The 19122-nt window shown below is 38.2% G+C and overlaps 1 protein-coding gene across 1 annotated transcript in view; it reads right to left on the reverse strand.

The window, feature by feature from the left end:
• Positions 1-329: 329 nt before the first annotated feature.
• Positions 330-19122, reverse strand: part of LOC110641438 (protein NARROW LEAF 1) — a 28537-nt gene continuing 9744 nt past the window's right edge. Inside the window, exons 4-6 of the mRNA XM_021793145.2 lie at positions 3736-3976; positions 1771-2271; positions 330-1201 (exon numbers count right to left, since the gene is read on the reverse strand). Coding sequence (XP_021648837.2) covers positions 780-1201; positions 1771-2271; positions 3736-3976 — 1164 coding nt within the window. The 3' untranslated portion in view covers positions 330-779. The remainder of the gene's footprint in view (positions 1202-1770; positions 2272-3735; positions 3977-19122) is intronic.

Below are 19122 nucleotides of genomic sequence, written 5' to 3' on the forward strand. Positions count from 1 at the left end.
TTTTGTCTTAGCTATTACTTAGATGGCAACTTTTTTTTTTCTCACCCTAATGGTAATAGTGTCCAAGTATCATGCTAATTTTATGAAAAGACAATCCTAAGCTAGGTTTGAAGATCCCATAAATATTCAAGGTGTGATCAATGATATCTATGAACTTTCTAAACCTTCAATGGACTCTAATTTTTCATTTATTAGAAGAGGTTGTAATTAGGCAGCTCATAACTAAGCTATTTATGAGCCTTCTTTTACTTGTAATTCTACAACACACCTAACTTTATGTTTGGCTCTTTGCCTCTTTAATTCTATCAATGAAAAAAAAAACAAAAAAATAAGGGCCAACTCTTCTGATGTTCTAGAAAAAAGTTAAAACCAAGGTTGCTTGCACAAATAACATTTATGTTTCACTTGCTGTTCATACTCACTTTTTAGGAGTACTTATGGTACAATTAAAAAAAAAAAAAAAAGGGTAAATGAAAGACATATAAATAAAGGCACTGCCTAAACATTTTTTTTCCTGCTAGATGTGTATGACCCACATATGTAACCTAAACTTGTAACCTTGACCCAAACAGGGAAAAAAAGAATGATACTTGACCTACTTTAAGCCTTTAAGGCATGAACCTTAAAATTTCCTTTTTTGCAATTTAATGCTTCAGGATACTTACAACTTAGAATTTTAAAGTCCAAGCAAGTACAAGGAGACAGCCTTGCAAGCTCATCTTTGAAAGGAGTTTCTCCAAGCCACATTGGAAATCCCCTTGTTCCTTAATTTGGATTCTTCAATGACTAAAAGACTCATCTGATTGTCTTCTTCTCTTTGGTTCGGGCTCACCCAGCTGCAATGATACATATATCTCCTCATCCGAGCCATTCTTTAATTCTGAGAGGTTTTTTAATTCCACATTTTCCAGTTGGTTTTTTTCGTGAACTGGAGATCTCCCTGCAAAACTTGAAATGAACTGGTGTTCCACATTCGGAACTGCTTCTACCCCATCTTCTATATGAAACTCGGCGTGAAGGAAAGGTCTAGTCAGTCCTTGTTGGGATTCTCCTTCAACTAAAACTTGCTGAATATTTAAATTTAGAGGCCCAAAGTTTTCTTCAATTCTAACTTTCGATAGCACCCGATCAGGTGGAGATGACTCCCCCACTGTAGAATCTAATCCCGCTGCAGATGCATTTCTTTGATCCTGCACTGCAGCTATATTTACAACAAAAGAAATCAGAAACCGTAGCAATGTAAGAGAAAACACTGGAGTTATTACTGAAACAATATAAGTGGGAGGCTCCTTTTTTTCTGTTCCATTATTCTAAATTTCACAGCATGCCATCTCCCAGAGTAAAAATTTTATTTTGAAGAACATAACATCAACTGACAATAATCAAACAAACAAACAAATCAACTCCATCAGGTTCAGTTTTGTTTTGTTTTGTTTTCTTCTTCTTTTTTTTTTTTAAAGTAATAAAGGCACTCATCTTTAGAAACAAATTTACTTCTGCTTTTTCACTTGTTATCTTTTGCAAAGCAAAACTCTCAGGGCCATCATTAAAAGACATGGGTAATGCTCAAGTATCAGAAAATATAAATTTATTTCTTTTCAAGCCAATGGAACTTTGCTTTTCCTTTTTCGGTATTCAATTTATGAAGTTAGCACATTTCACCTTTTTTAATTGCTTTCCTCAATTTTCTTGTTTACTTTTCAAGGCAAAAGATACTTTCCTGATACTTTCTGAATGACAAGAAAAAGCAGCTAGTTCTGATATACAAACCTTGAAGCCCTTCATTGGTAGTGATGAGATCAAGTTCAAGGAGGTCAAGCAGGCGCCCAAGATCAACTCCACTAGTCCAGTTTTCTGGGGGTTGGCCAACTTTAAGCTTCAACCTACCTCGATTAGCTGTCCCACCCCAAATAATCCCAACTGGCCTTGGTCTGTTACCATTCTGACCTGTCAAGAGAATGAGGCTTCCACTATCACCTTCAAGATCAAATGGCTGCTGGTTCTCTCCAACAACAAGAAAATCAGTAAAGAAACAAATTCCTTTTTCATCATTATATTCTAGAGCATATGCCATTATGGTTCCAGTAGTCAAGCCGGAGCTTCTTCCAACTTTGACAACCTGCCTTCCAATGAGACTGTTAATTGGAGACTGCAAGTCGATACTATGGACATCACCAATCTCACCTACACCTTTCACAGATGTAGTTACATTGGTCATGTTAAAATCTTCTGCAAAGGGTATGAAGGCTCCATCTGCTCGCACAAATGTTTCTGCAGGAGTACAAGATCACAATGGGTACGCATGCGAATCAAGAAACCATGGAATATTATTAGCACAAGCTTGATTTCATGGATGATTGCAGTTAGCACATCCAAACACACAATAATGCAAATCCAACTAATAGATAACAATATTCAAACCAAGAATGTATATTGAAGTGGGAAGAGATGTACTGTTTGCAAGGATTTAAAAATGGAATACCAATATTGCGCCTTTATAGAGTATAGAACTCAGGAGGAGCATCTGAAAAAAAGATTTGCAGCTACATTTGTTAAAATGTCCATGGACCTCAATTTCCCAAGTGAAAGAGGATTTATTTCATAGATTCTTTTTACCTTCTTCTCTTATTTGTTCTTATTTCCCTTTTACAAATTCACTGGAAATATTCACTTTTACCTCCTTACTTCAATGAGTTTGACTAAATCAATCTTAAATCCCAGCCAGTAACAAACCCCACTGAATGATTTCACAAGCCTATACATATTCATTGAGGAACAGCTGCCAAGAAATAAATTCAAGAGAAGTCAAAAGGTGATCATATACTATTGGAACACTGGTCTTAAAATCCTGTTCTAGTGTTGACAACTTACACTAGGATTCCTTCCCAAATGACAATGCAAACTACTTCAGGCAGCTGAGGTAGTTGCAAACTTGCAATTAAACTGATCCACCAAAATCTCCTATGAAAAGCAAGATGCTAAATTGAATTGGATGGTTCTTGCACAATATACTCTTCCTAGACAAAATTCTTGTTTGAGCTACTGCCCTAACAGACCTATAAGTTTGCTTTTGAGCTCACCAAGTATCAACCAACGCCAGATTGATTATAACCAGAGTGGGAAATCTGCCAACACTTCATCCATTGAAAATCAGGCATTAATGTGAATCACAGAAAAGATTAGAAAATGCTTATACCTATGAAATTTCACCTAAAAATGTATAGGATCAAGGGAATGATATGCATTATGTCAACAGGAATTACAAATTGTTATTTCCATAAGTGTTCAGTAATATATGGTTGTTCAACTACAAAACACATGATGAATTCAAAGTTATATTCATCATGTTCCAACAGAAATGTATGCCCAACAAACATTGTCCAAGACATTACAAAAGGATCAGCCTTGTGGCATACAATTCAAAATTTATCCTCCCAGTGAAATACAATATTATTTTCCCAAAGAGGTCAAAATTCCAAGCTCCTCTACCTTCTGAGCCCTCACCCCTCCCCCCTTCTTAAAATTACTTTCTTTAAGAAAAAGTCCCATTCATCTCCAAAAATTTCCTTTTTAAACATTACAGTGAACCAGTAAGGCAACACCTTCTTTCGCTTGACAAGAAGGGTCTTGAACATGATCTCTTTGGAGGAAGATTACATAGATACGAACTTATGGTAAGCCAAAATAGATGCAGGTAATACCTTAAATGAATTCTACAATATGGAACTACATTACCTGGGTTTGTTCCAGCAAAGATGCCATACCAAAGCTCATCGGTAATAAATGAGGTTGCTCTCTCCACAGCACCCAAGTACACCCCAGGTCCAAGGCTAGGTGGCAAAGGATGGAACATTTTCTGGTTTGGGTAATCCAGATCAACTGCAACATGCCGATTTGTAAGAAAACCAATCTGTCGATTTCCTGTTCGGCTTTTCACAATGGCACCCAGGGTTCCATATGTCTCCTGGTTAGCAACCTAAAATGTGGAGCAATTTAGTAACTGCAACTTAAAAAACAAAGGCACCAGTAATCAAGGGCACATAAGTGTATATAAATCTGACAAGTAAAAATAAAGGTCCGAGCATATACTAGCAGAATGAATACAATTAAACTGAAACCATTTCATTGAAAATAAAATAAAACAATATTTATGTAGAACTAACTAGATAGAAAATTAAAACTAAACCATGATGTTCCCAAGAAGTTCTCATCTATATTTCCACCAGAATTGCTAGAAATTTTCTTCCATAATTTAAAATGGCCTCTCCCATGGTTCAACAGTAAATACAACAGTTTTGAACACAGAGATATATCAAAGCTTGACCATTTCGAAAAGTATATGTGTGCCAAACAAAATGCAGGAGAATCAATCCAGGCATTAGTGTACACCAGATATGTAATTTGTACAAACAAACTAGTTTGACTAATATGATACAATTGCACTTGCACAACTGAACTATTTACCGAAAGAATAGATAATGATGTCAACAAACCTACTTCTTAACCTTCTGAACTAACCAAGCTCATAAAAAAAAATCACAGAAAACATGTTCACAAACCCAAAATGCATATATTGGTCACCAAAACTACAGTATTGATGCAACTATGAGGCACATGCATGCATGTGCATGCAAGTGGACAGTCCAACTACTGACTATTAGGAGGTAAAAGAACAATGAAATAATTGAACATGCCAAATTTTCCTACTCTACCTTGTGAAGTGCCAAGGTAACATGTTAGGAATGTGGATGATAGATTAAAAAACTTGACAGAAAGAAAAAGAAATAAATGAATGAGAGAATGGAGCTTGTATTACTGGAAATCAACAAGCAATTACAATACTCAGTTGCAGAACTTCTCAATCAAGTAGAGACACAATATGAAAGGCAAACACCAGGGAAAATATCCACTGGCCCAAGCACAATTGCTCAAAAGCAAACAATTAACTTCTTCTACCCTTATTCTAATACTCTATTTATAATACTCTCATTACTACCAGCTCATCAATTGTCGTTACTCCTTCCCAGCTGTATTTCCACACCCTTTTGCATGCAATGTCTCTGGAAGCTTTCCTGCCTTGCCACCTTCCTTACCCTTCTGGAATAAACTCTTGAAGGTCCAGGCCTATCAACTGAATTCTTCTTTGTATCAATACCCACCCCTTCAAGCAAAGCCTTGTCCTCAAGGCGGAAATGAGGAAACTGATTGCAAAAATCAACTGCATCAACCCATGTAGCTTTCTCCACATTGCGACCTTTCCATTTTATGAGAACTTGAGGGACCAAAGTCTCCTGCTGAAGCACAGAACGCCATTGAAGCACCTCCTCAGGTTCAAACATATCCTCAGAAACTGCCATATCAGCAGGTAGTGGAGAAATCACAGACATAGGTCACAAGGCTTTTTTGAGCTGTGAGACATGAAAGACTGGATGGATGCGAGCGCCCTCAGGTAATTGGAGTTGATAGGCCAATTGACCAATTTTTGCCATCAGGAAAGGACCATAAAAATGAGCAGCAACTTGGAATTAATGTGATTGGAAATCGAAAATTGACAATGCAGCCTCAATTTAAGAAACACTGAATCACCAACATTGAATTGAACATCCTGCCAATGCTTGTTGGCCGTCTTAGTCATATGTTGCTGAGCACGCTGCAAATTATAGCGCAGCTAGCGTAAAATCTTATCCCTATCAGCCAAGTCTTTAGCAATTGCTTCGACCTTGATATCACCTGGCAAAAACTGATAAAAGGTTGGAGGAGGTCTCCCATACACAATTTGAAATGGTGTGCTACCAGCAACTGTATGAAAACTAGTATTATACTAGTACTCAGTCCAACTCAACCACTCAATCCAATGCTTGAGCTATTCAGAAGAGAACCATCACAAGTATGTCTCCAAAGTATGATTTAAAACTTTTGTTTGGCCGTCAAATTCAGGGTTGTAGGCTGTACTCATACACAACTTAGTACCTTGGAGCTGAAAGAGTTCCTGCCAAAAATTACTAAGGAATATGGGATCTCGATAACTAACAATAGAAAAAGGCATACCACGGAGGCACACAATTTCTTCAGCAAATAGATCAGCAACTGTCTTAGCTTTGAAAGGGTGTTTTAATCCCAAGAAATGTCCATATTTGGATAAGCGATCAGTGACAACCAAGATGCAATCGAAACAATTAGAGCGAGGCAACCCAGTAATGAAATCTAAGGAGATATCAGCCCATACTTGTTGAGGAAGGGACAATGGCTGCAGCAACCCACCAGGACTAAGGGTCTGATGTTTATGTCGTTGACAAACAGAACATTCAGCAACAAAACGTTGAACACTTTGCATTTATCCCTTCCAATATATACTAGTAGCAAGGTGTTTATAGGTTCATAATGCCCCAGAATGACCACCCGTGCGCATAGCATGAAATTCCTCAAGTAATTGTGGAACCTAGTTAGAATTTGCTGGGAGGACCAAACGACCCTCGTAGAATAAGCGATTTTGGACTAGGACAAAATAAGGGTGGGAACTGGCACCTGGCTGAAGATCCTAAACAATTTGCTTACAGAAAGGATCGCACAAAAGTTCATCTTCCAATTGCTTAAAATCAGTCCAGCAAGGCCGAGATAGCACGAAACATTCCATATCATCATGACAACAAGATACAGCATCAGCGGCTCGATTAGTATTCCCTGGCTTACAAATAATATCAAATTCATAACCTAATAACTTGGCTATCCATTGTTGTTGGGTCTCAGAAGCAATGTGTTGATTAAGTAAATGTCTCAAGCTATGGTGGTCTGTACAAACAACAAACTTTCATCCCATCAAATATGGACGCCAGTGGTGGATGGCAAGAACTAGAGCCATAAGTTCTTTCTCATAAACAGACTTAGACAAGAAGCGCTCTGATAAAGCCTTGCCATAATAAGCGAAGGTCGTTGTTCTTGCATGAAGACTGCCCTAAGGCCTTTGCCTGAAGCATCACATTCCACTATAAAAGGTTTAGAGAAATTGGGCATTGCCAAGACAGGTGCTAAAATCATTGCACGTTGAGGTTTTCAAAAGCTTGCTGTGCTGCTGGAGGCCATGAAAATTTATGCCGATGCTCTTTGCGAAGAAGCTGTGTGAGAGGAGAACTATCTTACTGTAATCCTTTATGAAACGCCGGTAATAGCCGATGAGACCTAAAAATCCACGAATGGCTTTAATAAACTTGGGCCGAGGCCAGTGCAAATAGCACTAAATTTCCAGAATCCATGGTAACTCCCCTAGCTGAAATAAGATGCCAAGCATTCAAGTTGTACTTGGCCTAAGAAACTCTTTTTCTTATTAGCTTTGAACTGGTTTCCCTGCAGCAATTCCAAAACCACTCGAAGATAAACAAGATGATCCTGCCAAGTAGGACTCTAGATTAAAATGTCGTCAAAGAACACTAGAACAAATTTACCAAGATATAGCTGAAATAAATTATTCATTGTAACTTGAAATGTTGTCGGGGTGTTGGTTAATCCAAATGGCATGATCAAGAACTCGTAGTGGCCTGAATGAGTCCTAAAAGCAGTTTTAGGCACATCGTTATCCTTGACACAGATTTGGTGATATGTTGAACGCAAATCTATTTTAGAAAAAAATTTTGCGCCATGTAATTCATCCAGCATTTCTTGAATGACTGGTAAGGGATACTTATCAAGAACGATCACCTTATTGAGAGCGTGGTAGTCAACAGAAAATCTCCAACTGCCATCCTTCTTTCAAACCAACAAAACTAGGCTAGAAAATGGGCTTGAACTAGGACGAATGATTCTGGCTACCATCATTTGATCCACCAATTTTTCAATTGCATCCTTCTGATTGTGACCATAGCGATAAGTCCGCACAATGACCAGACCTGAACTAGGCAGCAAAGGAATGCTATGATCAATGTCTCTAGAAGGAGTAAGAGTCGTGGGTTCCTCAAATATAGACTGATAGTGAGAAAGAAGAGCCTGAAGTTCATGCTGTTGAATAGATGATAGAGTCTGATCAAACACAGTAGTATTAGATGCAGATAATTCCCATAACAAAGCACAGTAGTCAACATCATGCAATTTACAGAAGCCTTAGAGCTAGGTCACTGGAAAAAGTAACCCATTTACCCAAATGGCAGAAGTTCATTGACATGTTGGCCCAGTTAACATGGACATCACCCAAGGTTTGTAATCATGCCACTCCAAGAATAAGATCAATGCCCCCAAGAGGAAACAAGAAACAATCTGTCGTGATGTTAATCTCATTCAACTAGAAGGGGAACTTGTCAGCAAAGCCTAGAAGAAGTAATGTGATGCCCATCACGCAAGTTCACCCCAAATACTGGTGTAGAGTCAACTGGCAGCTGAAGCAGAGAAACCAACTAGAAGCAATAAAATTATGAGAAGCACCACTGTCAATCATGATAGTAATAGGATGACCATGCAAGAGCCCATTTAATTTCTTGGTACGAGGGCTAGAAATCCCTCTAACAGAATAGAACAGTAATTCCAGCAAGAAGAAATGAGTTTCATCCATTGAGAGGTTAGACTAAGAGAAAAAGGATCTACATCAATGACATCCAAGAGCAAATCCAAAGGAGCTTCCTCATCATTGGCAACAATTAAAGCACGGAGGTGTTTTTTGGGGCAATCATGCATAGGGCTACAAGCTTGTTTACATCTATAACAAAGCCCTTTGGCCCTCAGATTTAAGAAATCTTGATTAGAGAGATGGTGAGTGCCCCACTATCGAGATGCACTAGAGGTGTATTTTAGAGGTATTGAAGCTAGACATGAAAAAAGACAAGGAGCAATACTACTTATAAGATCTGGGCCTTGAGGAGGAAATTTGTTAGAAGCCAATGATTCACTGAGCTTAGTATATGTTGGGCCTGATAAGGAGCGAGCCAACGAAGTAGAAGTGGACTAAGGGCCCGATCCATACCCTGGTTGCCATCATCCACTAGCTTCCTTGGTGGTCAAAAGACACGGCATAGATGGAGTATGAAGTTCCACTTAGATTTCGGAAGCGAACTGCATGAAGCGAAATATGTCTGTAGCATCCTAAGAACGAATCCAAGAGCGAATATCATCTCGTAATCCATTGAGAAAGAATCAAATACAGTGATGGGCAACAAGATCAAAGACTTGAGAAGCTCTATTAACAAAATCATCCACAAAATCATCCACAATACTTATTTGTTTAAGAGAAGCAATTCGTTCAAATGGAAACCACCATATCTCCAAAAAACTTCCAAATTAAGTGAAGGGAAAGTTGCTCCCATGTCAAATGAGTATTGCAATGTTTGAACCGACGGATCCAGTGGAGAGCCGATCCTTCCATGCACACAATAGCTAAATAAACTTTCAATTGAGGTTGGGTATGATGGACTGCAAAATAATGATCAGCCCTAGCCAACCATCTGACGAGGTCGTTGCCATCAAAAATAGGTAACTCAATTTTTCTAAGTTTAAGGGACTATGGGTCGAGTGTGGAAGGAGGCGATAGAAATGGTGGACGGGAAGAGGAAGACTCGGAGTTGGTTATAGGTGTACAAGGTGACAAAGATATAGGTGTAAAGGGTAACATAACCGAGTGAAGGAATAGAAGATCTAGCTGAGCTATCATGTGTCAAAGATATTTCTAGAGCATCTAGAAGAATTATAGCATGTGAGGCATACAGTTGATGGCATAGTTGGGTTTCTCTTTTTAGAGGGGCATGCTTCATATATGACTTGGGTAATCCTTCCCTTGCAAGGTGTTTTTTTGTGTGGACTTAGACTTAGTCCATTTTATCAACATGGCATCAAAGCCAATTCCTGTCTCGATGTTGAGCCACTCACAATTGTCCAGTCTTGCAAACTTCACACTCTAGATGTCTAGTCCTAAGCTTGAGGGCAATGTGTTATCCCACATTGATCAGCTGTAACGCAAATATGGTTCATATTTTTGGGTGATCCTCCTCTCACAAAATGCCTTTTGAGGTAAAGTTAGAACCAGTCCATTTTATCAATAAAGACTTTATTTCAATTCAATATAATCATCTATTTTTCATCCATCTCTCTTTACATTTTTGAATCACTTGTTCCTTTCTATTTCAAATTGGTCCGACCTTATCTAGCCGAGAACCACCAAAACAATGGTACATAGAGTATTCAAGATAGAGAGGAACTTGGAAATTTCTGAAGAGGCCATAGCTATGGAGAATGTAGTGAAAATTATATATATTCTTCCTAAATTTATGCTAACTAATTAGGAAGATATACAAAGTCTTCCCTACCAATTTGACTCCTACTATACAATAACTTTCTACTCCATAACACTCCCCCTCAAGCTGGAGCATAAATACTAATAATGTCAAAGTTGTTATAAATGTAATCAATCTGAGCTCCATTCATAACTTTTGTAAAAATATCTCTTGACTGTTCTTAGTCTTCATGTGCCCTATTGAGATAATCTTCTATTAAATCTTTTCACAAAGTGACAATCAATCTCTATATTTTTAGTCCGCTTGTGAAACATAAGGATGCACAAAACACTTCAAGGTGATGCCAACAAGAGCAACCAAGACAGCAAGCAACATCAAACGCATCTCCACACGTTGGCGAGCAGGATGACGACAGTGACTTGAAGTGGTGCGTCAGGTTCATTCACTTGGGGATCTCACATGCCGTTCTAACAATGGCTAGACTGGGTGGGTAGTCACCGGCGGTCAAGCTTTCTTCCTAAGTGGGCGATGAGATTCAAATGTCACACTATGTAGGTGACCTAATTCCACAGTAGTGGATTGGAGAAAGTGGGACTGATATTCTCGATCCTATAATAGAGGACCTATAACCAAATTTCTTTTTCTACATGGCTTTAATAACTTGTAGGGTATGTAGCGAAAAATCCATACATTTGTATGATATATACACACACACACACAAACACACACACACACACACAATTCTTCCTAAATTTATGCTAACTAATTAAGAAAATATGCAAAGTCTATCACTACCAATTTGAGTCCTACAACAACTTTCTATTCTGTAACAATGGCTACGCATCGACTTCTGCTGGTCTAGTGATTCAGCAGACTAAAGCATTTAATTACTTCATTCATGCAAGGCCAAAGGGTTGTTAATGGCAACCTCCCCAATTCAATTTCTAAAGCAACATCTGCCAGTGATGCATCACATGCAAGATCTAGCTTGTCTTCGATGCTCCTCCCATTACACCCAAAACAATGGAACACCCTAATTTAACGAACTAGATCTAAGAGGCTAGCTTATTCTGTGAGCAATACTTTGCAATGCAGGTCATTCGTAAGATATGAAGATCTATTTCATGTTGGCTTGCATGGAGGGCACCCTTCTTAATTGGTTCTGTGAGCAATGGCAACAAGTTCCATGCCTTGTGGGGGAATAGCTCAAATCAAAATTACAACAACATATTGGTGAACTAATGGCTGCAAATCCAATGAAAATCTTGTCAATAATCATCATATGGAATAAGTGATGGATTTTGTCAAAGGATCCGACTCTAAAGCAACACTGGAGTTCTTGACGGCACATTGCTTGTGTTATTCCTCAGAATCATGAAAGGACCAAAAGGGATAGTTGCCATCACTCAACACCATAGAGAAAAATTGATCGACGAATTTTACCAAAGGGATGGACCAAGATCTTCTGGATGTGTTGCAAGCAAGAGCCTTTATAAAGTAACTAAGATGATGAAGGATGGTCATGGACTTGGGCTGAGATTTAATTTCATTTGTTTAAGGCCAATGATTTCCAATGGAGCAAAAATAATCGCCAGCCCAAAGCACAACAGCCCACAAAATTTTAGAAGGCCACCTACCAAGCCTGCAGATAAAGCCCAACTTCTTCTCCCAGCAGCATAGCAGCGGACACACTTGAGTTCTTCAACAGTGGATCTTGACGAGTGAAGCATATTTAGCTGGAGATAATGGAACTTCTATGCAGAACAATATTTTCAAGATGGACTGATGAGGCATGGACAAAGAGTATGGAGCGAATTAGCTGTTTTGGGTGACAAAACAAAAGGGTTGTTATGTTATCCAACAAATAGTGATGGTAATGACCAATCTGATGATGGGGTTTTGAAAAGGGTCCACACTCTAATTTTTCTCAGCCAACTTTTGAGAGAATAGCTTGTGTAACAATTATTACAATCAATCAACTTGTTGTGAATGCTGCAGATTATCGATGCGTGAATGAGTTGGGCAGTATTTTCTAGTTTCAAATAAATTAAACACAGAACCTGGTTACAATATTTCTTTTATTCTTTGCTGATTGTTTGATCATCATGCTATGGTCATTATTATGATATGGTGGACGGACCTTTAGAGACAGATGTGAAGGTGGATGTCTCAATTTGGGGATCTGCTCTTGCTTCTGCCTGCACAGGCTCTTTTGCACTTCGTCTGGTGAAGTTGCTAAACACCTTATTGATTGAATCACTTCTTATGTTTCCGCGATGTAGCCTTGAGGAAAAGGCTAGGTTTTTAGGGGGTGGTAATGTTTGGAATGTGGAGCTGAGCTATCAAGTGTCAAAGATAAATGTTTCTAAGCATTCCAGAAGAATTACAGCATGCGATGTGTACAGCTGTAAAGAAAGGAAAGAGAAGTACACAGAAGGGAAAGCATGAAGAGGGCATGTTTTTTGGCATAGCATGGTTTCTCTTTTTAGAGGAGCAGAATTATCTTCTGCACAGGTATTTACCTGAGGGCTGTATCAGCCATTTTCCATTTTGTAGTGGTTCCTTTATTTTGCTTTTCTTATCTGGTATTGTAATTGCGGTGGAAAGAGGAGTTCTAGCGTAAAGTTTTTATTTCAATTCCATAATCTCCTCTGGTTTTCATCCATCTCTCTTTACATTTTTGAATCATTAGTTCCTTTCTTTATCATAACATTCGCAAATTTAAACACGAAAATAAGTGAGGTTACTTAATTATGGTCATAGCATGCTCAATTATATTTCATTTGCATTTGTTAGTTACTTGTTTAAAGTTCGCAATAAGTTGATTGTTATGGAAAGTCAATCACTATATTATTTCTCTGTATATTCTGTATTCTGTATTCCTATTTAGGATTTCTTATTTAGGATTTTTTCCTAGTTAGTAGAACATAATTATAGGAATCAATTGTATATATCTACCCATGTACAAATTAATTAAAATTAAGTAGAATCATTTCTTTCTACATGGTATCAGAGCAGGTCATCTATCTAGGGTGACTATTTGTTCTCACCACCCAGCTCAGGAGAGACCTTGGCCGCCGACCGGCCGTTTCAACTCCGATCAACATCGCCGGCGTTGCCTCAACCCCCTCATTCCACCACTGTGTGCTGTTGCCTGATCCAGTACACCATTAAAGGACTTCTGAGGTTTGGCTCTCAGATCCTATTTCGGTATTTGCTTGATTTGTGACTTTTGGTTATTTTGCTGCTGTAAGCACTTTGGATTAGCGTTTCAGTTAGTTTTCTTTGTCTCAACAAATGACAGACAATAAAAATGTTATTTCTGATGTGATTCCGGTGATGACTAAGATCATGAAACACAAGCTCAATGGTTCGAATTACCTGGAGTGGACTGTTAGGATATATTTGCATAGCATTGATAAGGATGATCACCTTACTAAAGATCCACCTACTGATGATACACGACAAACTTGGCTAAAGGGGATGCTTGGTTGTTTTTGCAGCTTCGAAACTCGATTCACAGTGAGGTAATTAGTTTAATTAATCACTTTGAATTTGTTAAGGAATTGATGGATTATTTAGATTTTCTGTATTCTGATAAAGGAAATATTTCCCGTATTTATGATGTTTGTAAGGCATTTTACCATACTGAAAGAGAATAAGTCTCTCACAGCTTATTTTATGGATTTTAAACGGGTATATGAGGAACTTAATGTATTATTGTCTTTTAGTCCTGATGTGAAAGTTCAGCAGGCCCAACGGGAGCAACTGGCTGTTATAGGTTTTCTTGCAGGCCTTCCATCAGAGTATGAGACTGCTAAATCTCATATTCTCTCCAGTTCTGAGATTTCCTCTTTGCATGGAACGTTCACTTGGGTCCTTCGTACAGAGAGTACCCAGTCTTCACAGCCTGCAAGTAGTGCTCTTATTAGCCGTAATCCAAATGGATAACAGAGTAATAGAAGAGGAAGTAGAAGAGGAATTACAGGCAACAGAAGTAATCAGCGTAATAGAGAGGTTAGTTCTAATCAAGACTCAAGAGGAATCATTTGTTATTATTGCTATGAGCCTGGCCATACAAAATATAATTGTCCGTAACTTCAGAGGAAAAATCAGCGATTACAGATGGCAACTATGGCAGCAGAGGATTCTACAGTATCTTCCTCTGAGAAAACTATTTTGGCATCTACATTTTGCACAGTTTTCCCAGTATCATGCATCTCTAATGCCTACCAGTTCCCCTGTCACTGCGATCGCTGAGTCAGGTAAATCCACTACATGCCTTGTGCCTTCCTCATCCAAATGGGTTATTGATTATGGTGCGACAGATCACATGACAGGTAATTCTAGTCTTCTATCTATTTTTCAGTCTAATCTCACTTCCTCTACTGTTACTTTAGCTGATAATTCTACTTCTTGTGTCATGAGTTCTGGAACTGCGAATCTGACCTCATCCATTTCTTTGTCATCTGTTTTGTGTCTACCAAAATTATTTTTTAATCTACTTTCTGTTAGTAAACTTACTCGTACCTTAAATTATTTTGTTTCCTTTTTTCCTGACCAGTGTTTGTTTCAGAATCTTACGACGAAGCAGATTATTGATAGAGAACGTGAGTCAGGTGGTCTCTACATTCCGGAAAATCATATACCGCGGTCACTTGTTTGCTCCAGTACCTTAACACTCTTGAAGCTCATTGTAGATTGGGCTATCCTTCTTTGTCTACCATGAAGAAGCTGTGGCCTCAGTTTCAGTCTTTATCAGTACTAGAATGTGAGTCATGTCAGTTTGCAAAATATCATCGTTTGCCTTCTGTGTCTAGAATCAATAAACGGGCTTCATCCCCTTTTGAGTTAGTTCATTTTGATGTTTGGGGTCCTTGTTCTGTTACTTCTAAAACTGGATTTCGTTATTTTATTACTTTTGTTAATGATTACTCTTGTGTTACCTAGTTATATTTAATGAAGAATCGTTCTGAGTTGTTTTCTATCTTTTGTGCCTTTTGTAATGAAATCAAATTTCAATTTAATATTTCTGTGCGCATATTAAGTGACAATGCCAAAGAATATTTTTCAGCACAATTTCAGTCTTATATGACACAAAATGGCATTTTTCATCAGTCTTCCTGTGTGGATACCCCATCCTAAAATGGCGTGGCCAAAAGAAAAAAACGGCATCTTCTTGAGGTAACTAGTGCTCTTCTTTTTCAGATGAAAGTTCCTAAACACTTTTGGGCGGATACAGTTTCTACGGCATATTTTTTTATCAATCGTATGCCGTCTTCTGTCCTTAATGGGGATATTCCTTATACTGCTTTGTTTCCTACAAAATCTTTGTTCCCTGTTGAACTCCGAATTTTTTGTTGTACCTATTTTGTGCTAGATGTTCGTCCACAGGTTACTAAATTGGATCCAAAATCTCTCAAATGTGTCTTCATTGGGTACTCTCGGCTCCAAAAAGGGTACCGCTGTCTCTCCTACTCTTAATTGTTATCTTGTTTCTGCAGATGTCACATTTTTTGAGTCCACTTAATTTTTTCCTCAATCATTTGTGTATAAAAGTCAGGGGGAGGAGGATGATCTCTTAAAATATACTGTCCAACCAATGTCTAGTCCTCTCCCACAATCTGTTCCTTCTGTCTCTAGACCTACTCGACCTCCCGTTGTTCATGTTTATTCCTAGAGATTGGAAATTCCCGACTCAGATCCTCCACCAGCTACTTCGTTGGGAGATCCTGTACCTCATACTGATCATGATTCTGATCTAGACTTACCCATTGCTCTTCGTAAAGGTAAACGTTCATGTACTTATTCTATCTCTTCTTTTATTTCTTATAATCAATTGTCTTCTGGTTCTCAGTGTTTTGTTACTTCTTTAGACTCTATTCCTATCTCTAATACTGTTGGTAAGGCACTGTCTCATCCTGGCTAGTGTGCTTCTATGAAAGAGGAAATTGAGGCTTTAGATGCTAATGGCACATGGGAACTGTTGTCTTTGCCCACTGGTAAGAAAACTATTGGTTGCAAATGGGTATTTACAGTAAAGGTAAATCCTGATGGTTCTGTGGCTAGGTTAAAAGCACGCCTTGTAGCAAAAGGATATGCTCAGACATATAGGATTGATTACTCTGACACATTTTCTCCTGTAGCTAAATTTACTTCTGTTCGCTTGTTTATCTCTTTAGCAGCTACATATGATTGGCCCCTGTACCAATTGGATATCAAGAATGCTTTCCTTCACGGTGATCTTCAGGAGGAGGTATATATGGAGCAACCACCTGGGTTTGTTGCTCAGGGGGAATTGAGTAAAGTTTGTAGGCTTCGAAAGTCTCTTTATGGCTTGAAACAAAGTCCTAGGGCCTGGTTTGGGAGATTCAGTGAAGCAGTACAAGAATTTAGTATGCAAATGAGTAAGTGTGATTACTCAGTATTTTATAGGCAATCTGAGGTTGGTCTAATTCTCCTGGTAGTCCATGTGGATGACATTCTCGTAACTGGGAGTGACTCTGCAGGTATTTCATCTCTTAAAACCTTCCTCCAAACCCAATTTCAAACCAAAGACTTGGGATTGTTAAAGTATTTCTTGAATATTGAAGTTATGAGAAGTAAGAAGGGTATTTTCTTGTCTCAAAAAAAATATGTCCTCGATCTATTGACAGAGACAGGAAAATTAGGTGCTAAGCCTTGTAGTGCACCAATGACTCTAAATTTACAACTATTAGCAGGGGATAGTGAGTTGTTTGAAAATCCAGAGAGATACAGGAGATTGGTAGGAAAATTGAACTACCTTATAGTCACTCGTCCTGACATTGCTTATGCCGTTAGTGTGGTAAGTCAGTTTATGTCTTCCCCAACTGTTGCTCATTGGGAAGCCTTGGGACAAATCTTGTGTTATCTGAAGGGCGCTCCAGGAAGAGGTTTGTTATATGGTAATCATGAGCATTTGAATATTCAATGTTTTTCAGATGCCGACTGGGCTAGATCTAAGGTTGACAGGAGGTCAACTACTGCATATTGAGTTTTTATTGGAGGAAATTCAGTGTCTTGGAGAAGTAAGAAGCAGAGTGTAGTTTCTCGATCTAGTGCTGAATCCGAATACAGAGTCATGGCACAATCAGTATGTGAGGTAATGTGGATACTTCAATTACTAGATGAGACAGGTTTTAAGACCTCCCTGCCTTCGAAATTGTGGTGTGATAATCAAACTGCTCTCCATATTACTTCTAATCCGGTGTTTCATGAGCGGACCAAGCATATTGAGATTGATTGTCCGGACGGAATACATACATTGCAAGTTCAGTGAAGGCCAAACTGGTGATAGGGAAGGAATTAGTTTGAATGGAGTGGTACTGTCCCAAAGTAATCACTTTAAATATCTAGGCTCAGTCCTTCAAGTAGATGGAGGATGTGAGGAGTATGTTAGTCATAGGATTAAAGCCGGATGGTTGAAGTGGAGACGTGTCATGGGAGTTTTATGTGATCGTAAGATTCCCAATAAGTTGAAAGGAAAATTTTACCGTACAGCCATACGACCGGCTATATTATATGGTAGTGAGTGTTGGGCACTGAAAGAGTCATATGCATCTAAGATAAGAGTTGCAGAGATGAGAATGTTAAGGTGGATGAGTGGCCATACTAGACTAGATAAAGTCCATAATGAGAGTATCAGAGAAAAGGTAGGAGTGGTGCCAATTGAAGATAAGTTGAGAGAAGGGAGATTAAGGTGGTTTGGTCATGTGAAGCGTAGACATACGAAGGCTCCAGTTAGACAAGTAGAGCACATTAGGTTAGAGGATAGAAAGGAAAAAAGGAGTAGACCTAAATTGACTTGGAGGAGAGTAGTACAACATGACCTAGAAGCATTACACATTTCTGAGGATTTAACCCAAAATCGTTTAGAGTGGAGAAAGCGAATCCATATAGCCGATCCCATATTTTTGGGATAAAGGCTTAGTTGAGTTGAGTTATCACTTTGTTCGTGAAAAGATTCAACAACAGATCATCTCAACAGGACACATCAAAACTGAAGAGCAGTTAGGAGATATTTTCACAAAAGCTCTGAATGAAGTTAGGATTGACTACATTTGTAACAAGTTGGGCATGATTAACATCTATGCTCCAACTTGAGGGGGAGTGTTATAGAAAGTCAATCACTATATTATTTCTCTGCATATTCTGTATTCTGTATTCCTATTTAGGATTTCTTATTTAGGATTTATTCCTAATTAGTAGAACATAATTATAGGAATCAATTGTATATATATATACCCATGTACAGATTAATTGAAATTAAGTAGAATCATCTCCTTCTACATTGATCAATAGCCAACTTTAGGTCATGAAAATTTTGATGAGCTTGAGCTTAGCTTATGTTTGCCAGGCCGAATTCAAGCATGGCTTTGGAGTGACCAAGCCACAGTTGAAAAGTCAATACTCAGTTTGGCTAAATACATAGTTCACAATGATGATGAGGCCTTTTCTTTATACAATTAATGAACTTTCCATTGTGTTTGCACACATGATATAACATTTTGTAAGACAAGGTGAACTGTATAACAAGTATAAGCTTACATTTACACATTAGAAAAATAAATACCAGATATTCATGCAAAAAAGAAAAGGTTGTCAGGTATATATCATTAAAAGAAAATTATTAAAAATAATTGGTAAACTAGTCAAATTTTCATGGGTTAGCGTTTATTGTGTGAGCCAGATATTTACAGCCTTATCAGTATGCATAAATAAAATATGCATGAGATGACAATTGGAAGCAAACTGTCAACAATAATGATTCTATCTTTCATTAAATGTCTAGAAAACATCAGTAATTACCTTAAAAATGTACAGTAAAGTTTGCTCATGAAATCTGACATCCAGATTTAACTAAAGAACAGTTTTACTATTCTAAGAATATTAT

Source organism: Hevea brasiliensis, chromosome 11 (genome assembly GCF_030052815.1).
Source record: "Hevea brasiliensis isolate MT/VB/25A 57/8 chromosome 11, ASM3005281v1, whole genome shotgun sequence".
Lineage (NCBI taxonomy): Eukaryota > Viridiplantae > Streptophyta > Magnoliopsida > Malpighiales > Euphorbiaceae > Hevea > Hevea brasiliensis.